Source organism: Pogoniulus pusillus, chromosome 18 (assembly GCF_015220805.1).
Source record: "Pogoniulus pusillus isolate bPogPus1 chromosome 18, bPogPus1.pri, whole genome shotgun sequence".
In the NCBI taxonomy this organism is placed as follows: domain Eukaryota; kingdom Metazoa; phylum Chordata; class Aves; order Piciformes; family Lybiidae; genus Pogoniulus; species Pogoniulus pusillus.
Genome location: NC_087281.1, coordinates 20939596 through 20964790, shown reverse-complemented (window position 1 = coordinate 20964790; position 25195 = coordinate 20939596). Strand labels below are relative to the sequence as shown.

Below are 25195 nucleotides of genomic sequence, written 5' to 3'. Positions count from 1 at the left end.
GGTCACCTAGATGAACTGTAGAACAATAATGCAGAGACATGTTCTTGTTCCAAGAGCATCCCAGAGGTTAAGCACTCTTGCAATGACTAATAACTGTCAGTGATCACTGACCTGTACTCTGGATATAAACCAGGAATATAAATAGATACTTTTCCCCCTGAATGTACAGGGAGAAATTACAAAGAGGAAAAATACAAAGTCATAATCCAATCAGAGAATACTTTCTGTAGTCAAAAATGAAATACTGGCTTCAGAAACAAAAGATCTATCTGCCCTGTATCTTAAATAGGGTTAATCATTACAAAGAGGTGCTTGTTAAATTTTCAGTTTGAAACATTTTATTTCCCAGTATATTGCTAAAGAATTTTGCAGTTAAAGCAAGAAGAAATACCAGGGATGAGTATGGAATATTTAAAACTAGAAAATGTTTGCCAAAGCCATCTGAATTTCTACAAAAGCATCAATAAAAATATGGTCTCACAAAATTCATTGGAATCTGAAATGCCAGATTGTCTTCACAGTGGCCACAGTATGAAAATTAACAGATATCAAAAAAAACTAATTGTGACTTTGCCAAAAGATGGCTTCATGTGGTGATAAAACATCTCCAATGTGGGACTTGCATTTCTGCAATCTCCTCAGCTGTTCAGCATTCAGTAAGCAATTCACATTAGAAAAAAATGCTACTTGGTGACAACTTCACTCTTATGGATTTGTGCTGTATCTCAGTACATTCTTGGGAAAAGAAAGAAAAGGGACTAAAAAGCTGACTAGAAACAGACACTCTATAAATACTACCTGTAAAGTATCTTAAGTCTGGAAAATATTTGTGGTGTTGTACAGGCTACTGCTGAAAGAAAAGAAAAAAGCAATGTAACCACTTCGTTCATATGAACAATGCACTTGTTCCCAGCCATTTAGAATGATCTGACATTCCAAATGTTTCTAAAAATTGGGTAATAAAAGAATTAATCAATACCCTTAAGTACAATAAATAATGGTGTTTATTATGGTCGGGGTTGACCACGAGTGTTTGTTCCATATCTGCTTGGGATATTTGTAAAACCAGTTCTGAATCCTTGAGATGCTCCCATTCCTGGTATTCCAAATCCTTGATTAAGTGCATTGCTGTAGGGTGTGGATCCATGATTGAACCCCAATCCATAGGGCCTCGTTTGAGTGTTTAAAAGGATGACTGGACTCACGTTTTTGCCTGGTGTATCAAAAGCAAATTCTGGTGGTGGGCTGCTGGGCTTAGCTGGAGTGGATGTAGCAGGGTTCAAACTATCAGCAGCTTTCAAAGGTGGCATTGGAATAACATGGTGTTCTGAGAGGTTCAGAATATTGTTTGCAATAGGCACAGATGATAAGGTAGGTCTGCTCCAGTCATCCTTGAAAATCTGAACAGTCAAGGTAGAGACCAACGTGTATAGTCTGTTAGTGACGTGGGCAAGTACCATCTGTTCATTTGCATCCCTCCGAATTCGAACGTGGACTGATCCAGCCTGGAATGTAATAAAAAGAAGCTGGCTGTTAGCAGCTATTTCAATAAAGGTTCTCCATATGCATCCAAGAGAATTATGCAGCAATTACTGAGTAAACTGAGGAACTTATTAAATATTTCTGTAATGAGGATACATTTTGATCTTTGATAATGCACTGACCTCTTATGAAGATATTAAGATCACTGTTCAGGAAAATCAAGTCTTAAAAGCATACTGAAAAATACAGAATGTGATTGCAGAAAAGGCAAGACAATGACTAGGGAAAAAGCATGTCCCAAAAGAGCAAAGTGCAGCAAATTCTGCATGCCAAATCTTGGCACAAGTGTCGCTGCTGTGTTACTGGACAAGGCACGGCAGACCATTAGCATAAGCAGAGGCAATGCCCCTTGTAGAACTCAGAGTTTCTCCTTTCAGTGCATGTACTACAGGCTGATTGCCTTTTTCTCACTGGCACTATCTCATTGACCTTGAACTACTGCTGCAGAAAAGAACAGGACACAAAACAGAACCTCCCATGTTTTTTTCAATTCATATTTAATAAAGAACATGGTTCAAAGCTTGTGCTGTATAAGCCATTTCTGCATCAGATGGTGCAGCTGGAAAGATATCCAGGTCTTAGGAAGTTTCTGCTATTGTCTGGAACATGCATGGCAATAGGTAAATATGCATACAAAGGTTCTGTAAATATCTGATCAGTCCAGCCATGCTGTCACCTAGTATTTTGGGTGACAGAAGAGCAAGCTAAAAGTTGCTTTGATAGCAGGAAGTCAGAGCTGCTCCTCTTTTCGCCCCCTCTTTTTCAGAGGAGCATCACACTGGAAGAATTCAGAAGAAAAATTCTAAGAGTCTTTAATTTTCCATTTGTCACAACATAGCTGCCTCAGCTTAGGAATTCTGTGTGGCTATTCTGTGTCACAAAAAGCCACTTCAATTTTTTTCCAGCTTACAGAATATCAGATGTGTAGTTTGGTTTTTTTTCACCCCCTCTCCCAGAAATGCTGAAAATATACAGCTCTACTGTACACCTCTGGTACCTAAAGGTTTAGTTTTCTTCTTCACCTCCTTGAGGCATTTACACTAATACACCATTTGAAAAATGTCTTCATTATTGTTTGGGGTTTTCTTCACTTCTAAAATACACAAGAAATTCTAGAGCTGCCAACTGCATTCTTTAAGCCAGAGCTGCAACATACACAAATAGCATTAAGCAATAAGAATGCTTTAAAAAAAATACTACAAAAGAAGAGAAATTTTGTAATAAGTCACAAGGACAAAGTACTGGCTCAAAATTGTTTAAGATTTCAAAAGTATCTTTAAATACAGTAACTGACAACTCTATTTTTTAAAGGCTAAAAAGATAATGAAGACCTAACTTACCAAAGTGCCAAAACCTAATGTCCAGAAATGCTCATTTCGAACTTCCAAGACACCATCCAAAGTTGAAACCTAGTTTGACACGAACATCCAGAAATATGAAATCAAATGAGAACTGTTCCAAGTAGTTTTAGGAATGTCCTTTCACACATAGCTGAACAGTTGCAAAATACAAGTCTTCACATGCAGAACGTATGAGGACTGCTCAGGATGCCACTAATGCTTATCTACTGTACTTCTACCACCCTCACACATCTAAATCCATCAAAAACATGGATTTAATAACTCATTTCAAGTAATTCTTGCTACCAAATTGCAAGACTTTCTCAATCTGATATGCTGTAAGTTAACAGCTGCCTGCACTCCTTCTCCTCACCCCACTCATCTTTGTAAAAACACTTCAATGGTAGCTCAGAGTTGATTCATCAACACCAAGAGCCTCCACTATAACATCAGATTTGTTCCAAAAACCTGAATGACACTATTCATCTGAGACAGCAACATCCATATCTCCTACATGCAGCTACAAAACACTATGAGTAAAAAAAATTATTTAGTAACTTGCTTGACTACACACAAAAACTCTTCATAGTCCTGAGTGTTTATTTAATGTTGGATGTGCACACTGACTTACCTCTCTAAGAAGTTTATCTAACTGGCCAATCACATGAGGTGGGGTTGTCTTGAAGAAGAAGAAGATGGAGGGGGGAAGAAAGAAGAAAAAAGTTATAATAAAGATTAAGTGTCCCTACTTAAGTAGGAAACTTTAAGTCTAGTCTATCTACACAAGAGATCAGTGGCATTAAACAATACATTCTCACGATTTCAAGATGCTCTTAAAATTCTTCTAGCTCATAACAAATTCCCCTGGGAACAATTCCTATTCCAATGCTTAAAACTTTTTATTTTTCTTCAAACAGGGACATTTAACAAAATGGAATCATAGAATCAATCAGGTTGGAAGAGACCTCCAAGATCATCCAGGCCAACCTAGCACCCAGCCCTAGCCAGTCAACCAGACCATGGCACTAAATGCCTCATCCAGGCTTTTCTTGAACACCTCCAGGGATGGTGTCTCCACCACCTCCCTGGGCAGCCCATTCCAATGCCAATCACTCTCTCTGCCAACAACTTCCTCCTAACATCCAGCCTAGACTTCCCCCAGCACAACTTGAGACTGTGTCCCCTTGTTCTGTTGCTGGGTGCCTGAGAGAAGAGACCAACACCCACCTGGTTACAACCTCCTTCGTGACAGTGCCTTACCTGAAGTAGTACTTTACCACTGTAGACGCTCATGGGATACATGGTACCAAACGTCATCAAAGCAATTGCTACAGCAGAGGCTGTGTCTACAGCAAAATAATTGCTAGAGGAAAAGAGCAGTTTTAAAGAAAAACAAGTATTTGATTTTTGGAAAAGCTTAACCATTTTATTTCTTTTTTATTTTTTAAAATTCCATATACTTGCAGAATATTTACACACACTCATTTCAACTACTTATCTTTGAAAAACTATAAATATATTCATGGAGTTGCAATCACAGAATCATAAAATCAAGCAGGTTGGAAGAGACCTCCAAGATCATCCAGGCCAACCTAGCACCCAGCCCTAGCCATTCAACTAGACCTTGGCACTAAGTGCCTCATCCAGGCTTTGCTTGAACACCTCCAGGGATGGTGACTCCACCACCTCCCTGGGCAGCCCATTCCAATGCCAATCACTCTCTCTGCCAACAACTTCCTCCTATCATCCAGCCTATCCTATTCACACAAAATACATTTTTTGCCAAGATCATTCCTTTCATGTAAACCCAAACATTTCTATAGACTGGACACAAAGAGAGTTCCACTTTTCCAACAACAAATACCTACTTGATTTCAATCAGCATGTATGTAATGCAAAGAGCCAGAGCTCCAGCAATATCAATCAAGACAAAAGGGTTCATCCGTGGCAGGAAGATGCTACTCAGTCCTGGGATGATTCCACAAATACTGTAACAAAACAGAAAGAGCAGTTGTCAGCTGAGCTGTTCATCATTCCTTCAAAACCCAAAAGAGTTGCACCCACTGCTTCAGCATCTCACTTGAAGTGCTCCTCCTGGTCATAGCAAACTATGGCTCTGAGGACTGTAAAGGTCTTCTAATTTTAAAAGTTTTGTAATAGTCTGATGCCAGCAAAAACTAATCAAGTTTAAATCTACTTCACATTCTCTCTCATACCTGAAACAAGTATTTACCTCTTGCATCTTAAATTTGCTCTATCTACCCATGTACACAACACTACACTACACTAATCCTTACACAGCTTTTCTACATGTTGAATACTTAACTTGCACTACTTTCTTTTTTCCAGTAACACAGCTAGTAACACAACACAAGTACTTCACAGGTTCAGATATTGCTATTACTTATAGGTGTATCTCAGGGCATTTGCATATCACTAGTGTTCAATCTACCCATCACCTTGATATGCAGAAGTGTTCTAAAAATCAAAGCAAATTAATTCTTGAATGAGGGAGGAGATCAGCTAGATGACAAAGAAGGAGACCAAATGGTCCATGAAGGAACACTGTGAAAAGTTATTTACAGCTATCTCCTATCAATGGAAACAAGAGTTTCTGTACTTTCCAGTGAACACAAGTGCATGTCACATACAGGAAAATATAAAAGGAAAAGACAACATGAAATGTTTTGTTGCTCTGTTTAGAGCCAGCTTATGTTTAGACACCATGTGTAACAGTTCAATCAAGAATTATATACAGGTGCAGGTATTTTGTAATCAGCACTGCTTCACAGGACACATCTGAAAGAGCTCTATAAATACTAACCAAACATAATAGTTGTCTTGGTTCTAATTTAAATTCCCAGAGAGTCAAACAAATTTGATAGAACCAAATAACAATTTGTAGAGTGCCCTTCCCTCCTCCCCCTTCTTTCCCAAAAGAAAGGAATTAGATGTAGAGAGAGGAAAAGGGAAGCACACCCAAATAAATAATCTCACTCTGATTTGGAAGTTAAAAAAGAAGAAAAGTTTAACAATAAATTAAAAAGGTGTCTGAGGCAGGGAAGTTACAAAGGTATAGGGAAGGGAAAACAAATACAAAATATGTAGATACAACCAGATTTTGATGGCAATGGCTTTGTCTGCCTCGTGGGTGATGGCCATGTGGTAAAACAAAGAGGAACAGGATAGTGCTGCTGGCAAGCAGGGAGGCAGGGAGTGCAGAGAGAGAGAACAGCAAGTCCCCCTGCCTTTATGGATCTTTAGACAGGAAGGGGAGTGGGCTAACCATCACCTGGTGGTGTTCAGACCCACCCCTGGGGAGGGGACAAGACACCTAGAGCCAGGTTCAGGGTCACTCCCTCTGGAGGCGTAACCCTGTGCAATAATTGTTGGTGTAATTGTCTACAGCTTCTTTGAAAACCCAGTAGTAATTCTAGACTCGATTTGAGAGCCCTTCAACTTACCCATTCATGTCTTTCCCTGTAACACTGTTACCAACTCTATACAAAAAAATTCTGCCAGTGTCCGTGATTGCTATCCATGGTTTGGCTGGTTTGGGTTTCGTTTGCTTGGTTGTTTGTGAGGGGTTTTTTGGAGGGTGAGAGGGTGATAGTCTTTGGTTGTTTTTTCCCACTGAAACTCCAAGTACTTGGGCAACCCAACTCTTAGTCTTCCAAAGCTGTTTTGCAGAATTTGGATCTGATGATGTAATAACTTACACCCATATGAGGTAAATTCTTCTGTTTAACAAGCCAGGATTGTCTGCTTTCCTCAACTGCATACAAAGATCACAACAGAAGCTGGCCTTTGCAACATACTTCATATGCTATATGGGCTTTGCAACATACTTCATATGCCATACATTCTCATTTTGATACCAACAGCATAAGTACCTGGAAGAATGTGTAAGGCTCCAAATAATGATTTCTGACATTTAACAAAATTCTTTGCAAACAACTTTGTCTTGCATTCAGATACCAAATACAAGCAGTAGAATTGATAGACAAGATTGATAGACAAGATGAAGAAGCAATACTGCTTCAGCCCCTAAAGACACTTCCCAGTTTCCTACTGCACAGATAGTAAGTTTCCATAGCTGTGTTTCAGTGAGTAAACTGTTTCACATATCCCATTTAAACTGCAACCATCATAGTTATTTGCCCACTCCAAGCATAAAAAAATACTAAGTACTATGCAACAAATCACTCAGGTAATGACTGTTGAGAAAAGCAGTTCAAGTCTACACAGAAAAAAAACTATTTTCCCCTCACCTCATCCAAGCAGAATTCCATAGAATGTACTGAACACTTTCAAAGGAAAAGTTATGCAGGAAGATGTATTTCTATTACATTGATGTGTCTGGGAAATATGAGAGATGGTGTTTGCTCTTGATCTACAGGAGGTAAAGCTAGTTTAAAAGCCCTAATACACGACAGTATTCATGCCTCAATACCCATCCAAATCATTACACACAAAACCCCAATACTGCCTTCCAGAAACAAACAATTTTGAAAAGCATCAAGCTTTACCTTCTACTAAGATCTGCAACATGCTCCTGAAGCCAACTTGTGCTGGCAGCTGCAAAAAAAAGAAGGTAATAAAATTATATGATCAAAGGTATCCTTTTGAATGTACACTTGAAGTTCTACTTTAAGGGAAGAACTCCATACATGAATAACCTGTGTCTCAACAGATTCACTGTAACTTCAAAGAAACCCAGTTACTAAAATGTCCACCTCATAATCTGAACTGATTAAACAGAAGTGTGATTGAAGATTACATTACACAGAAGATCATTTTGATGGCTATAAAGTATAATACATTAACTATAAACAATTTACAGTTAGCAGGAATTATTGCAGACCTGCTTCATAATGAAGTCATCCCAGATAAAAAGCTATTAAAACCCACATAGATTTAATCTATTAATACATCCATAAAATGTCTTCAAAATTCCAGTGTCTGATGGATGACTTTCACTGGTTGAATCCAAAAGACTGAAAATAAAGGGTACTTCAGCCATAAAATTGCACTCAGTTTATCCTAACAATCACTACACACTACCTAGAGAACCCTTATAAGCAAACTAAGTTGAATTTCAAGTGGCAATTCTAAGCTGCATAAAGTCATATTAATGAAGACAACAGTAACATATAGTTAATAAAGCTACCAGCAAAGTTATACCTTGATAAAACCCAGAAGTATGAAAATCTTTTCCCAGTACCTGTTACAGATGAACTTATCACATACCTTCAGAGACATAAGCAAAAGGCTTATTCCTAATGGAAAGCATTGTAAATAAGTTGAAAAAGAGAGCCACGAAGGTACCAACCAGCAGCCGCCCCCTAGGGAGAGGAAAAAAGAACAGTATGGTACCAATTTCACATCACTGCAACACATGACAAACTAATTACTAGCAACAACACCAAAACACTTTGCCATCTTTCACTGAGACTGAAAATGAGTAATATAAACTAATGTAATGCTTAATAACTGTCAGTGTATTATCACAGCAGCCTTCCAGTACCTGAAGGGGGCCTATGGGAAGGCTGGAAAGGGGCTGTAAAAGCTCATATGTGATATGACAAGGAACAATGGCTTTAAATTAGAGAAGAGTAGATTTAGATTGGATGTTAGGAACAAATTCTTTACCATGAGAGTGGTGGAATGCTGTAACAGGTTGCCCACGGAGGTGGTTGAGGCCCCATCCCTGGTCAGGCTCAACAAGGCTCTGAGCAACCTCATCTAATGGAGGATGTCCCTGCTCTCTACAGCAGGGTTGGACTAGCTGGCTTTTGGAGGTCCCTTCCAACTCAAACTACTCTATGATTTTAAGGGTTATACAAGATCACAAAATTTGGTGTATCAGTGTTATCACACTAGGCTGAGCTAAAAAAAAGCTTAGTTGCACATGAATTATGCTCCTACCCCTTCCTAGAACATCATCAGTGACTTCACAACCCAGTCTTTTGTCCCATGAGACCTTCTTTTCCTTTCCCCATATCTAGTTTTCAACATCTTCAGTTCCCTAGTCACCACAACATCCTTGCCCCTACATATACTGGGCCTCTTAAGAGGTCTCCATAAGAAATGAAAGCAGCTAAGCTAGCAAACCAGCAATGCAAAGTCAGATTATTGCACTTCAGTTGTACCTTTAAGAGACAGTTTGCAATGTAGTCTGCATACAGTTTGAATTAAAGGCCAAAGGACCAAAACCAATCAGATGCAGAATGTACTTGCACAATTAATACATGCCATATTAACAACAGAAACACAAAAGGACACTGAAAAAAAGTCATCATTTCACATGTCAAAATAATTTCTTACGTGTGTATCTCAGGTTGCTCCAGAAACCGCTCTGCACTACAAAAGTGATTGAAAATTTGAGTTACATTCATACAATAAAAGCTTGACACATTAAGTATTAGCTTAGTTCTGAACAGTTAGCTGCCTTCACAAACAAAACCTGACAGATGTGATACTGCCAAAAGCCCCAAATGGTTTATATAAGCATAGCAGTTTTTGTAAAGGATGAAAGCAGTTAATACTGAAATGCTGCAGTGTGTGACTATGACTTTCCAACTGCTTCCAAACTGTGCCACAAAAGTGCCAGCTACCATGAATGCTGCCTACACAGGAAAGATACTTGTAAAGAAGCATGCCAAAATACACTGCTGCTGCCACCAGTGGTGCTGGCAACCACAAGAAACAAAGTCTGAACTCCCTGACTTACAGCCCCTCACAAAGTAAGGCCACACAAAGTAGATGTTGGATTCTGCAGTAGAGATAGGAGTCTCCTTTTTACCAATCAGTACAACAAGAAATCAGCTTCAGATGTAAGAGAAAAAACTTATAGTAAGTTTTGGGAATTTACTAAAATTCATGTTTGAAAACTTAGAAGCTTTGACAATGCATGGTTATTAGAACTCATTCCAGTGTACTGTCACTGCAAGAGATCACACTATACCATAAAATTGTGAAGTTGTTAACATAGCCCCTTACAGAGAAGGCAGAGCACTTGAACAGAAAAAGGGAAGGTACACTGTCCTAGTCTTAAGATAAAACAATTCTTCAGGCTAAACACCTGAACTACAAATGCTTGCAAGCAGGGATGATATGCCAAGTTAGTAAGTGAGAAAATGTTCAGGGACTGATGAAATTGACAATTTAAACAGACTCTTAATGTACTACAAAGTTGCTTTACATCCTGGAGTAACTGAAGTAAAACAAACCAAACAAACCAGTAACAAAAACAACCCAACGTACACATCCCTACCTTTCTTTCAGTATAAAAAGAGCACCAAGCTGTGCCAGAACTGTAGATGCAAACACAGCTAGAACTTCAAACCTTTCAAACCTGAAATTTGAGAATGCAGTTTAGAACACAGAACAATGCATCAAATGCATTCTGATCCGTAGAGGAACCAGCAGGACAAGCCTGCTATTTCCAGATCTTTCAAGAGCCAGTGGACGGGAAGAAAGTGGAAGTTTAATGGTAGGCATTACTTTCAATTTATTTTAAGCCAACATTCCACATATCACAAACAGTTTTAAATTAAGTGTTTCTTAATTCTTTTTCCTCTCTCCCCACCTTTTTTCTCCTTCTCTATTCTGTAACTGTTTATTGAAGCATCAGTTTGGGGCCTCCTTATTTTAGGTTCTTTTACACACAGATTATTAGCCGTGACTGTTAAGGGATACAGGCAATGACAGTATCAGAGGCTAGATCTTGTTAATAGTACTTACCCAAATGAATAGACTGGGCTGGGTTTCTTCATCATTACCCAGTAGCTTATTAGACATGTTATCAAACTGAAAAAACAGGGGGTACAATTATACTATGATAAATAACTTCAGCATTTAGAAACTGAATAACCTGCAAATATACACTTCAGACATGAGAACTGAGACATGAACTCAACATCTCCATCACAATGATGGTTCCAGTGAATCCAGAAAAGGATGTGCCTGGGAATAAAACTGAGACTGTATGCTGATATCGCAGCTGTTCCCATAAAAGGGCAGCAGATAATTTTATTGGAATGGTAGTCATTCTAATTTCTTACCCAAGGAGAGCCTAATGCTGTACTTATGACATGCTGTGTTTCCAAAGGCTACCACCAACCTTCTTCTATATAGAATCTCACTCAATGCAGTGCATTTTTCCAGTGTGGCCCTGACAAAACAGCACAGCTAGTGTTTAATCTGCATGTGCTCCATCGATTTCTCTGAAAGGGACCTTTCAGAGACCAGTTACTTCAGAATCTCATTAACAGGCAAAGGTGGTTTGAGACAATCCTTTTAACTGTGTGGTATCACACATAACATCACACAAAGCAATGAGAAGTACAAAGCAAAAGCCTATGAGAATATCAAATCAGACACCCAGAAAATGCTCCTCTTACACATGCTTTATGTAACCTGAGTAAGGTCATATAATAAGAAGAGACATGATAAGCAAGGTGACAGGACTGTCACATTGGTGTTGTCATTTTCTTTGTATTCCAGTGAAAAAGTGAAGAAAGCTCTCCACTAAATTCTTATCTTAGAGATACACCATGAAGTAGATTTGACAATCCAGAGTAAGTCTCAGGCCACAGAAGTATTGCCTTCTGCATTGCAAGTTGTTCACATACATGCTAAACCCAGATACACTCCTTTTTGGCTGCATTCACCTACAGGAAGTCTAATCTTATTCAGTGATGGCCACAGGTCTCTCTTGCTATTTTTTCTTTTTAGTTTTTCTTTCATACTGAACACCTGAAATCCCAATTGTTTTATCCCCATGGTACTAGCCTAACGTTTTCTACAGTAAGACTTATTTCCTTTGTCTCTTTTTACTGACCCCTTTGGACAATTTCCTTTTATTGGAACCCACTAGAATTCAGTGCCATCTGTGGCCTTATGCAGCCCTTTCTGAACTAATAAAAATGTTCAACCATGCTGGATTGAGAACTCATCCCCACAGGTGAACAATCACATCCTCACAACCTGGACCACATCTGTGTGGAGTAAAAAGCAAAGGCAGACAAAGTCCTACTGCTCATATACCAAACAGCAAATTCATATATTCAGTAAGACTATTATAAATTACTAGGAAGATGACAGACATGAAAGAATTAGAAACTGATTTTTGCATCAGAATTACTGAGCACTGCACAGCAAATCCAAACTCTTGAAAGAGATCACTGAGAGTTAGAATAATCTTCTAGGCCATCCCCTAATTAACCTAATACATGAGTGACAGAAGTATTCCATCTGCTCTTAAAACCACCAAAAAAATTAATCTATGCCAGCACAAAATATAACATCAAAACTTTCCCCAAAGTGGAAAAAGTGTTCTGAGTCAAGATGAGAAAACTCAGTAATTACAAAATTCTAAGAGAGGCATGAGACTCATTAAAATTAAATATAACTCTAATGCAGCCACAGATCCAAGTACTTTTGTGTGTATATTATAGAATCAACCAGGTTGGAAAAGACCTCCAAGATCAGCCAGTCCAACCTAGCACCCAGCCCTAGCCAGTCAACCAGACCATGGCACTAAGTGCCCCATCCAGGCTTTTCCTGAACACCTCCAGGGATGGTGACTCCACCACCTCCCTGGGCAGCCCATTCCAATGCCAATCACTCTCTCTGACAACTTCCTCTTAACATCCAGCCTAGACTTCTCCCAGCACAACTTGAGACTGTGTCCCCTTGTTCTGTTGCTGGTTGCCTGGGAGAAGAGACCAACCCCCACCTGGCTACAACCTCCCTTCAGGTAGTTGTAGGCAACCATTGATTGTATCAACCACTGATCTTCTTTTCTGCAAGTTTGCTGCTGTTATGTAGTTTTTACCATCAGTCAGATAAGCTACAGCATGTAGCTGGCAAAAGACTGCAGAGAGCCAGTGAGATAGCAAGGAAGGTAATGTAGGTTAATAATTCTCCAATACATTTGTTTTTTTCAACCACTGCTATCAATCTGCATCTCATGTCTTACTATCAATTAATACCATTTTGATAGGGAATACAAAAAACACTAAACACATCTGATGGCCTTACTGGAAGACTGAACACGATCGATCTCTTCAAATATTTTTAATTAGAAACACGATTACACACTCATTTCCTGAGGCTAAAACTGAGGGACACTTCAGAACCAGTAAATTTTGGGGTGAGATAAAACGGAGATAAGATGCTAAATTTTGGGGTAAGATGCTAAATTTTGGGGTAAGATAAAACGGAGATAAGATGCTAAATATTGGGGTGAGATAAGATGCTAAATTTTGGGGTGAGATATAAAATGGAGAAATATGCTAAATTTTGGGGTGGGATGCTAGATTTTAGGGTAAGATGCTAAATTGGGGTAAGATGTAAAATGGAGACAAGATGCTAAATTTTGGGGTGAGATAAAAAATGGAGTTAGGATGCTAAATTTTGGGGTGAGATAAGATGCTAAATTTTGGGGTGAGATATAAAATGGAGAAATATGCTAAATTTTGGGGTGGGATGCTAGATTTTAGGGTAAGATGCTAAATTGGGGTGAGATATAAAGTGGAGATAGGATGCTAAATTTTGGGGTGAGATATAAAATGGAGATAGGATGCTAAATTTTGGGGTGAGATATAAAATGGAGACAAGATGCTAAATTTTGGGGTGAGATATAAAACGGAGATAGGATGCTAAATTTTGGGGTGAGATATAAAATGGAGATAGGATGCTAAATTTTGGGGTGAGATATAAAATGGAGATAGGATGCTAAATTTTGGGGTGAGATATAAAATGGAGATAGGATGCTACATTTTGGGGTAGAGTGCTAAATTTTGGGGTAAGATAGAAAAGGGAGGCAAGATGTAAATTGAGGTGAGATGCTAAATTTTGGGGTGAGATGCTAAATTGATGTAAGATGCGTCTCTGCCCATGGCAAGGGGGTTGGAACTAGATGATCTTTGTGGTCCCTTCCATCCCTGACTGATTCTATGACTCTCTGACTGTGGCATCACACAAATGTTGAGTGAATGATGCTGGATTCTGCTTTATATTGTTATGAGCTGCATAGAGAAATCCACGACCAAACCGTTCCAATTCTAGTCATTCTCAACACAGCTGTGGTGTTCCTCATAATCTATTTATTGTGATTTACAATTTCATACCAATTTAGTATATTAATTCAATTAGTGTTTCTACACTGATGACTCTTAATAGTTTATAAATAAATTTTACATGTACAGAAATACACAAAAACAGGCAAAAATGAACAGCAAGATAAAATAGAGGAAAAAAACTCACCTGAAAAGGTCAAAGATTGTCAAATATGTGTAAGCAGTTAAAGCTGTACAAAAAGAAGGAAAGTATTAAAACTTAGTATCAATTTTCAGCATAGAAATCACTTGCATTTGACTAAGTCACTCTTGTGCAGCTCTTCACCATGTCCTTTCTGCATAAACTACCTGTGCTGATGGAGCTGTCTATTGTATGCATATATAACATGAATATTCTAAACACACCAATGCACTTAACATCCTAAATAGGTTGATTACAGCAATCCCACTCCTAATAAAGCATGTAATAATGCAAGGATACAAAAGGTATTAAACCTGTGACTAAGAATTTAAATACAAAATATGGCAAAAGACCTTCCAATAACACATCATCTGCCAAAGCAGATCCATTATTGCACTGAGAAGTAGGTTCAACAGAATTTGCTACTTGCCTTGCTTCTCTAACCCATTCTAAAACTGCAAGAAAAGCTGTGTCCCCTTAAAAATGTAAGGCACCACACTTTCAATACATATGATGGGAAGCAACTTGGGGCCACTATAAGAAAGTGTAAGACATACAAAAATATTGACAAGGGGAATTCCCAGAATTGGAAAATTCTTTTGCCACACTACAGGCATCTTCACAACTGCAAGTAGGGTTCTCTACATGTCACTGATACTATTGATACAAATAATAAGTTTGACAACTAGCTTAGAAGTCTACTTTTGTTCAATCTTGAAGAAGGTACTACAAGAAGAAAATGATCATGAGAACTGAAAAACCTTGCAAAATTTGAAGCACTTTTACTCACCTGCACTTGCCTATAAGAAATGCCTCTAAATCAACTATATCAAGCCAGAAGGAAGCACTTTCCAAACCTGGCTGCACAGCCACTTAACCCCATTCACGATGTGCTGAACTCTGCTCACTGAGTATATTGAAACTTCACAAGCTAATAGACACATGGGAGCTGGCTACATTTTCAGTACATAAGAGCCACTTACCTATGCTGTTTGTAGAGCTGCACCACATTAGCAGGAAGCCAATACATATTAGATTTATAGCACCAAACAGCAAGATCTTCCAGGACTGTTGATGAGAATAAATATTTTACATCTTCCAAACGTTGCAAGACAAAATGGCACTTCTAGTTTTAACAAACAATATGAGAGTACTTCAACATGCCATCTGAACAGGTTTCTCTGCCCTCCCAGAAGCTTACAATTCATCAGTACAGATTGTGTCAAAACCCATTTATAAACTGCTTGTGCAATACACTTAAAATATCTTTTTGGTCTAAAAGTCACCCCTGGATAATATTTGCATTCCATTACAGCACACACCATCTGACATTTGGAGATAAATAACTTTGTACTAGCAGTTTCTTTACTTTGTTCTGGAACTTACAGCCCAAAAGCATCTGTACATAGAATCATAGAATCAGCCAGGTTGGAAGAGACCTCCAAGATCATCCAGTCCAACCTAGCACCCAGCCCTAGCCAGTTAACTAGACCATGGCACTAAGTGCCTCATCCAGGCTTTTCTTGAAGACCCCCAGGCACGGTGCCTCCACCACCTCCCTGGGCAGCCCATTCCAATGCCGATCACTCTCTGTGAAGAACTTCTTCCTAATATCCAGCCTATACCTACCCTGGCACAACTTGAGACTGTGTCCCCTTGTTCTATTGCTGGTTGCCTGGGAGAAGAGGCCACCCCCCACCTGGCTACAATGCCCCTTCAGGTAGTTGTGGACAGTAATAAGATCACCCCTGAGCCTCCTCTTCTCCAGGCTGCACACCCCCAGCTCCCTCAACCTCTCCTCATAGGATTTGTGCTCCAGGCCCCTCACCAGCTTTGTTGCCCTTCTCTGGACATGTTCCAGCACCTCAACATCTTTCTTGAATTGAGGGGCCCAATACTGGACACAGCACTCAAGGTGTGGCCTGACCAGTGCTGAGTACAGGGGAAGAATAACCTCCCTTGTCCTACTGGCCACACTGCTCCTGATGCAGGCCATATTCAGTTTAAAGTTCTACTGAACTCATTAAGTGTAAGTATAGCTCTGGAGAACACCAGTTTCTACAGACAACGCACAGGGAGTAATCTAACCTCACACCTGGATTTTTTCTTTTAAGCAGAGCTAGAAATTTCCAAAGAAGAATTCTCAAAACATACTCAAGTTAATATATTTTAACTTATCACAACTCCTGTTTTATTGTTATTCATTTTTAAAAAGAAATACTTACCCTCCTATCTGCTGCAACCAGCCTAAATTCATGTGTTAGCTTTCCAATCAATGACCTCTGTGGTTTGCGGAACAGGTGTATTGTCCCCTTAAAAAATAAAAGGAATGCTTTAATTAAACATTTTCCTTTAAACATAGTTTAAAATCAGCAAAAAGGAAATCGTAATTTATAAATTATTATCACCACTACATCAGACTCAGAATGAAATTTTTAACTAGAAACAGCCCACAACAATATTTTTGTAACCATTTATCATTATTATTCTATTAGAAAATGATGAATGATTTAGAATCAACCTTCATGTAGATATAATCTAGAATTCAGGTTTCCTGGAAAACACACCAAAATACTACTTAAAAGTGTTTTCTTACCTACATTGAGGTAAAACTACAGATGTTCTGAAAACACAAACGTTTTTCTGTAATAAAATACACTTCCCACCCAAATCCAAATCATAGAATCAACCAGGCTGGAAGAGACCTCCAAGAACATCCAGTCCAACCTAGCACCCAGCCCTAGACAGTCAACTAGACCATGGCACTAAGTGCCTCATCCAGTCTCTTCTTGAACACCTCCAGGGATGGTGACTCCACCACCTCCCTGGGCAGCCCATTCCAATGCCAATCACTCTCCCTGGCAACAACTTCCTCCTAACATCCAGCCTAGACCTCCCTCAGCACAACTTGAGACTGTGTCCCCTTGTTCTGTTGCTGGTTGCCTGGGAGAAGAGACCAACCCCACCTGGCTACAGCCTCCCTTCAGGTAGTTGTAGACAGCAATGAGGTCTGCCCTGAGCCTCCTCTTCTGCAGGCTGCACACCCCCAGCTCCCTCAGCCTCTCCTCACAGGGCTCTGCTCCAGGCCCCTCACCAGCTTTGGCGCCCTCCTGTGGACACGTTCCAGCACTTCAACATCTCTCTTGAACTGAGGAGCCCAGAACTGGACACAGCACTCAAGGTGTGGCCTGACCAGTGCTGAGTACAGGGGCAGAATAACCTCCCTTGTCCTACTGGCCACACTGTTCCTGATGCAGCCCAGGATGCCATTGGCTCTCTTGGCCACCTGGGCACACTGCTGCCTCATCTTCAGCTACTCTCTACCACTATCCCCAGGTCCCTTTCCTCCTGGCTACTTTCCAGCCACTCAGTCCCCAGCCTGTAGTGCTGCTTGGTGTTCTTGTGGCCAAAGTGCAGAATCCTGCACTTGGCCTTGTTCAATCTCATCCCATTGGCCTCTGCCCACCCATCCAGCCTGTCCAGGTCCCTCTGCAGGGCTCTCCTACCTTCCAACAGCTCCACACCTGCTCCTAGCTTGGTGTCCTCTGCAAACTTACTGATGCTGGACTCAATCCCCTCATCCAGATCATCAATAAAGATACTGAACAGGACTGGGCCCAGCACTAATCCTTGGGGAACACCACTAGTGACAGCTGCCAACTAGATGTGCCTTATTAAACAGGAAAATACTGTTTACATACATAAATAAGAGTCCCTCACAGAACAATGTTGGTATCATCTGCAATGGGGTCACAAGGCCAGTAAAATGATGAGACACACAAACAATTGCAGGCACGTCTCAACCTAAATGCACACAGTGGATTCAGTCCCTGCAGGTGTTCCCTCTCCTAAATTCCAGCGACATGCAGGTAAGTTCTTCCCTAGGGTGGAGAGGAGAGCACAGTGGAGATGGGAAGTGAAGGTGTGCTACATGGCTTTCCTGAAAGAGTGACAGGGAAAAAGACTATGACAAAATTCCACCTGCTCCCCCTCCTCAGGGGGCACAAGCTTCTAGTTAGTTGTCTTCCACTCTACTTCCCCACAAATAACCCTTCCACTTGAAAAGTCCTTCTCATCAGCAATAGAAATGTGTGAGCCTGTAACAAATGGTCTCTCACATGCATTAATTTTGAGCTGGATGAAATAACTTTTGTGTGTAAGCTATCACTTGTAACTGTCAGCAGAAGACAAAAAAATACAGTAACAGACTGGTCATTGGTCATCAAAACACTCAATTTAGGGACTCATCTGTTACCACAGCTGTATTTCATTATCTGCAGAAACACACATATGCCTTGGTGCCAGGAGTTAAAAAAAGCAGTACTAAAATTCCAAGCTTAGCTCACCTGGGGCAAAAAGCTGTCACTCACTGCTTTTATTTACTAGCAAATCATTACGTGGTTTTAGTTGTTGGTTTGGTTTCTTTTCCTCAACAGAGGCATACAAGATAACTGAATGCTTTGGCAAGCTTTTCTAACAGGCAATGGACTACCTGTTAACGAAGGCTGCTCCATCACTGTAGAACCTATTGCTTCCCCAGGCAGTTAACACTATGTCCACTGCCAAACCGAATTGTGCCACACCTCTCTGCTTACTAAAGGATGCCATGCATTAAAGCTGTGTATTCTGAAACGTAGAGGACCTCGTGCAAATCCACGCTAGCCACAGCTCCCTCCCAGAAGCAAGCTCTAGTTCAGTACATACCGCACTCTGGCACTAAAGCTTCCCTAACTCATAAACTTCTCGCCAACACAATGGCGAGAACCACCTCTGTGCTGAGCCTGAGGGCAGCTGCCCAATCCTTCAGACATCGAAGGTGCGCAGGCGATGCCAGAAGAGCTGCACAAGAAGCGTTTCTACAGTAAGCGCAAGTGTCTGCTCCAGCAGCGCCAACAGGTGACAGTACCTGTGTCGATACGTCTGCGCTCAGCGCAAGAAGCGAACGCTCAGGCACCCAGCTGCACATGCATGCACAACAGTAACCACCGCAAGAACGACCCCCCTCTTCAGGCAGCAAGCCACACGGAGCAGCAGTCACTCTGCTTGCCCGGACGCCCGGGGGCAGGGGCAATACAGCCGCTCTGTCCCGGTGCGGATTTCAGACCCCTGACCGATTTGACGTTGAAAGAAAACTTTGAGGATGGGGCTCAAACCACATCGCAGCGATATGCCCGGACACGACCCGCTCCCCGGAGACGCACCTGCAGTGGGAGAAGCCCTGCGCGACATCCAGCGCCTGCCCACCGCACTGGCTGCCCAGCGGCCGGGGCCTGCAGCCCCACCGCGGCCCTGGAGAGCCGCTGGTGACCGAGGACACCGCGTACGGAGGAAGAACGGCGAGGTCTCACGAGGCATTACTACACGGGATGCCACAGCGCCCGTTCCTCCCAGGCCCTGGAGCCGTTAACGGCCGCACCAGGCGCGACCGCCAGTGCCTCCGGGCGCCGCCGCCTTGGGGAAGGGGCACTTCCCCCGGCTCCCCGCCCCGCCAGAGCAGAGCCACTGGCGGCGCTCGGATATCCATAACGGTTTGCACCGACTGCGACTGAACGCGGTAGTCGCCTGCCCGGGCGAGGCGGACCCCAGCGCACAGCCACGTCACCACCGACCCGGCAGGGCTGGCGCCTGAAGCGAAGCGGAGCTGGGCCGGGGGCACGCTCCAGGCCGAGTCGGTACCGGAGCCGGGACGCTTTCCTCTGCTCTGCTCAGCCCCGCCACGGCGCCGCCGCAGCTACCTGTCCGGTGCCAGCCTCCTCTCTCCGCTCCCACGCGCGACTTCCTTAGCGCCCCCTCCCCCCGGCGGGGGCCACTCACCATATTACTCCCCGCACCGGAAGAGACGGCGCCATGCGAGGCCGGAAGAGGCGGAGGAGGCTTCGGTCGCTACGGCAACGAACGGAACCGTGAGGCCACGGCGCGGCAGCGGATGTGACGTCTAAGGGAAACAGCGCCTGCCCCGGGCTGTGGCGGTCGGGGAGCCCTTCCCCGCCGGAGCGGGGGGTCCCTCCGTCCCCGGAGACAAAGCACCGAAACCCGCGGCAGGGGCCCTGCTCGCTCCTGCTGCCGCTGCCCGACAGCCTTCTCCTGTGGGTGCGGGTCTTGTGTGAAACGCCGCTGGGTTTCTCTGTCCGCTACGCGTGAGAACTAGAGGGACGGACTCGCGTCACGGCAGTCGCGGTAACTCCCGATTGCAAGGACCTGTTGGTTTCACCACTTCTTCCGTACAGAAATGCACCTACAGTGAGGGCAGCTTCGCTGCAGCCTTGGGCAGGGAGGGCGGTAAGGACGCGCGTTTCGGAGAGGATTTTTCCCAGCAGTAGGCAGCATTTCGACAGGCAGACGGGAACTCTTGTTGCGGATGTAGTCGCTACTTGGTGTGCTGGAAGCTCCGAAGGCTTCTCCCGTCGCTCTGAGTGTTAAACCACGGAAGCATTACGGCTCGGTAGGGTCGCACAGACGGTCTGAGCCTCATGCCGAAGCCTGCCGTGGTATAAAGCAGAGAGCGGACTCCGTGAGAAGAGCAGCACAGAGCCACGTTGGAGGTACTGTGGCCACTGTCACCGAGGGCCAGGAACATAGGCACAGGGGGGCTGCAAGGTGACAGTTAATGTGTGCCCTGAGTCTCAGGCTGCTAAGCTGTGAGCAGTACCTGTCAGAACAAAACACAGAAGTGACATTTTCTTGGAAGCTCAGCTAGCTGTTAAGGAAAATTGTGTCGTGTACAATTAAATGTACAGAAGGACTGAAGTCGGCTTGCTTATTACTGCCTTTGGGAAATAAATGTAAAAAGGCAGAAGTTAAAATGCCATCCGAACAAGTTTATTAAGATAGATTATTATTATTGTACCTAGGGAGATAGTTGAAACAACCTTCTGTAATGCTCTTGGTGTTTAGGCTTTCCCTAGTCTACTCAGTAGGCAAGTGCCCATACTTGAAGTGGTTAAAAATGATACATGCATTGAATCTATTCAGGGAGACACATGAAAAGGTTTAAGAACAAGGGGACACAGTCTCAAGTTGTGCCAGGGTAGGTATAGGCTGGATACTAGGAAGAAGTTCTTCACAGAGAGAGTGATTTCCCATTGGAATGGGCTGCCCAGGGAGGTGGTGGAGGCACCGTCCCTGGGGGTCTTCAGGAAAAGACTGGATGAGGCACTCAGTGCCATGGTCTAGTTGATTGGTTAGGGCTGGGTGATAGGTTGGACTGGATGATCTTGGAGGTCTCTTCCAACCTGGTTGATTCTATGATTGGGAGTGACTAGACAGGTAACTGTATTCCGTAAGACACATTTAATGTCTCATTAAATGATGTGTCAGGATTTCCTTATTCTAAGCTCTTGGCCTTAACAAATATTTTCCAGTGTACAAAAGTAGGTTTGGGATTGATTAAAAAAGTAATCTATTGGCGGTCTGTAACATTTGCATGACAGGTTATCTGCACTGCTGGGTTATGTAAGCTCTCCAGAGGCTGCAGCTGCTGCCTATATTCAAATTTAACCAAGGAACTGAAGCCACAGGATCACAGTGTTGGGAAAGGACCCAAAGAAATCGAGTCCAACCCCACTGCCACAGCAGGACCATACAATCTGTCTCAAGTCACAGAGGAACGCGTCCAGATGGGCCAGTCAGGTGAACCACAGGAGTAACATTTTATCAGCATTGTATACTCCACCCATAACAAGTTTAGTTATTTTATTACTGACATGCTCTTAGGCTTTATAATTATTTCATGTCTTAGCATATTTCTTCCCAGAAGAGGACAGGAGTTAGTTACAGCAAACTGCACTTCTACAATTCATGGAGGAGAAATACAACTAATTGCATAGCTGAGATTAGCCTTCTGCATGTAACAAAACTAAGTCTTAAGGGATGTCTTAAAAATGAGGCAAGTTTGAGGCCTTTTAAACACTCCTAAAGTGAAATCTGAAAATAATGGCAGTATTGAAGAGGTGAAAACATCAAAAGCATGTGGTGAAAACAACAGACTTTGCTCTTTAGGTCTGTGCAGGTTTCTGAAAGTCCTTTTTTTATCTTTCAACTATGCCACAGCATTGTTAAATGTGCTGCAGGATGGATTTTAGTGGAATTATCTTTCTGCCTTCACCACTATGTAATACTTCCTGTATTTTCATTGCACACGGAATTGACATCTGAAATTTGTGTAACAGGAGGTTTCACATAACTAATTCTGGTTATTGTGCAGTCCTGAAAATAGCTATTTGGAGCCAGTTTATTTAACCAAAAAAGGACATGGAGAAGGTTATCCATTACAGAGCCCTATGCACCCCTGTAGGAACGAGGCTGGATATTACACATTCCAAGTATTTGGAAATGTGCAAAAGATTAGTTGAGTGAAAAGACAGCAAACCTACAAAGCTATGAGATCATATTTTCTTAGTTTTCTGGCAAATGGGAAAAAAAATACAGAAATAAACAGATTTTCTCTGAAATATGCCTGCACCTGACACTAGGCACTGTACCTTGTCTCACACCTTGGTTGTAAGAGAAAAAAATATTTAATGTGTTTAACATACTTCAGACTAAGGTATGTTGTCTAGAAATCATAGAATCAACCAGGTTGGAAGAGACCTCCAAGATCATCCAGGCCAACCTAGCACCCAGCCCTAGCCAAGCAACCAAACCATGGCACTAAGTGCCTCAGCCAGGCTTGTCTTGAACACCTCCAGAGACGGTGACTCCACCACCTCCCTGGGCAGCCCATTCCAATGCCAATCACTCTCTCTGCCAACAACTTCCTCCTAACATCCAGCCTAGACTTCCCCTGGCACAACTTGAGACTGTGTCCCCTTGTTCTGTTGCTGGTTGTCTGGGAGAAGAGACCAACCCCACCTGGCTACAACCTCCCTTCAGGTAGTTGTAGACAGCCAAGCCCATAAACTCTGTAGATTTCAACACAGCAAGTATTGGGATATTGTTTTCAAGCTTCTGCTTCACTAGATTTATCTGCTCATCTCCTGCACAGAAAAAAGGTGTATTTGAATACTTGTAATACATTTCATAGACATAATTCTAGTGGTTCAGAATCTACCTCCAAGTAGTAGCATTTAATTTTCACCCACAGCTGCTCTGTTGACTTCATTTGGTTTGCCTGCTTTAACAGTGATAAATAACATGTCAAGTGTCAGGGCTGCCTTTTGAGACCCCCTCTAATGCTGCCAGATACAGAATACTGAAAATTAATCCACCTTTTTTTGTTCATCTCATCATCAGTTTGTATGAAAAGGAAGTGACAGTAGTTCTTAGCAGTCCAGATGCAGCCTCAAGGCAATGGCTGAAAATCACAAACAGTAAAAAGATGGGGATAAATGAAGAGTTCATATTATCATCTCAAAAATAATAGCAGCACTCTACCACGAACAACAGAAAACTTGCCACTGTGGTAAGTAAATTGGCTCCAAATCAGTATTTCCAGGAGTTAATGATGATCAGCAGAATCAGGCATGTGAAATCTCCTGGTTTGCACTGTGACTCAGCAAGACTGTGATAGGATAGGCACACATTTTCAGGTTCAGCACATTTATTTACGAAGTAGCACTTCTTTACATAAGTTTTGAGAACTTGAGTTATGTCCTTTTAAAAACTGAGGTACGTACATATTTATTGTTCCATCTCCTGCTATACAGTGGGGTTGTGTTCTTTTTAAACAGCAGCAATGAAACTTTCAGGTTTAATAAAAAGGCTTACCCTTTTGGACGTTTAATCTGATAATTAGACAAGAAAACAGTAAGAACACAACAAATGCAACATTTTATTGTGGAGCTGAAGCTATGTGACTGTTAATGCTTTTTTTTTACATTGGTTATTAATAAAATGGTGTTTAACATTTCAGAAAACATTCATAAGAACAAACAAAAGTGCTTCAAAACAACAGAATACAAGAATTGCCCCATCCCAGCCTGGAGTTGTTCAATGTGTTTCATAGGGGTGGGGTAGAGTGTTTTGCCTCCACCTTTGGCAAATCTAGGTTTCTGAAAAATACTGCCTAGCCCTTCACATGAACAAAAATTTGAATCACATGGCAAAACCAGTTTCTCTATTTCCAGTCCCTCTAACAGATGTGAGAGTATTAAATGAAGTACTTTCTTCTCCACTTTCAATAGTAAAAAGGCCAGCAGAGCTGACAGGCTACACTCCTAGAAGAATATACCTATATTAACCAACAGCAAATGGACCTTTTTCCTCAAAGCTACCTCTCTGTGGCTTTGGAATTAGGACTTTAAGAAGTGTCTTTTATGAAAGCAAGGAATGTCTTAGAACAACACACAGTTGATCACCAGGGTTTCCAGACATTGTGTCATGAATCTGCAGATCAAAAGATTTAACTTAAGAATCCACAGTGCCTAGCCAATATATTTAATCCACTGGAGAAGCGTGTACCTTGCCAATTATTGCCAAACTCAGGAGGTAGATATTGACAAAGCAAACAGTTTCCACTTTGAGAGTTAATGATTTACAAGAGAAGCAGGAAAAACACAATACACATTTCCCCATGCTTCAGAGGATGATTTTATATTTGTGGAAAGCAAGAGATGAACTTCCTCATCCTGTGGAATTATAGTTAGTTACAATGCTTAAAGAATACTTAAAAGAGTATTTCAATAAAAACACTCTAAAAGAAAGTTAAATGATCCATTGGTTATCACTTACAGTAACCATCAGATCATCCTAAGCATGAAAACTGATGTAGGTGAGTAAACGACATCCTTCAACACTGAACAGCAGCTCAAAAGAAACTAACAAGGAAATCAGCAACTGCCTCTAATTAACACAACGGCTGAGATAACAAGCTGCATTCACTACCCACCTGCTACTTCTCACTCCATTTTTTATACCTGGTAGAAGTCCCCAGCACTATAAACTTGAGACTGCCACAGACAGTGAATGAATATCTGCCCAGAGAATGAAATAGCCCTTGCCACCTCCCAGAGCTGTCACAGGCAGAAGCATCACTAAAGCACTGGGGTAGCTAGATAAACACATCTTAGGCACGACTATGCATTATCCATGTCCTGGGTAGGAAAGCA

General features: G+C 41.9%; 1 protein-coding gene across 3 annotated transcripts; it reads right to left on the bottom strand.

Annotated features, from left to right (window-relative positions):
• Window positions 1–986: 986 nt before the first annotated feature.
• SLC30A6 (solute carrier family 30 member 6) lies at window positions 987–20044 on the bottom strand. Of its 3 annotated transcripts, none has more exons than XM_064158705.1 (14): window positions 19965–20044; window positions 16376–16462; window positions 15134–15218; window positions 14157–14199; window positions 10629–10694; window positions 10159–10239; window positions 9210–9245; window positions 8133–8227; window positions 7412–7460; window positions 4751–4870; window positions 4143–4245; window positions 3514–3561; window positions 2883–2951; window positions 987–1505 (listed from the first exon to the last, which is right to left on the bottom strand). In XM_064158705.1, exons 1-14 carry the CDS (start codon window positions 19965–19967, stop codon window positions 1008–1010), a joined length of 1383 nt encoding a protein of 460 aa, XP_064014775.1. In that variant the 5' UTR covers window positions 19968–20044; the 3' UTR covers window positions 987–1007. The 3 variants fall into 3 exon arrangements, with proteins under 3 accessions (XP_064014775.1, XP_064014774.1, XP_064014776.1); XM_064158704.1 differs by lacking the exon at window positions 19965–20044 and adding an exon at window positions 19827–19938; XM_064158706.1 differs by lacking the exon at window positions 19965–20044 and adding an exon at window positions 19756–19778.
• Between the last annotated feature and the right edge of the window lie 5151 nt (window positions 20045–25195).

Excerpts from the sequence above, each read along its gene's own strand:
- SLC30A6 (XM_064158705.1), bottom strand. Across the intron at positions 7,461-8,132 it reads TTTTGCTTATGTCTCTGAAG|CTGCCAGCACAAGTTGGCTT; the intron begins GTATGTGATAAG and ends TTTTTTTTGCAG. Across the intron at positions 4,246-4,750 it reads TACATGCTGATTGAAATCAA|CAATTATTTTGCTGTAGACA; the intron begins GTAGGTATTTGT and ends CTTTTCCTCTAG.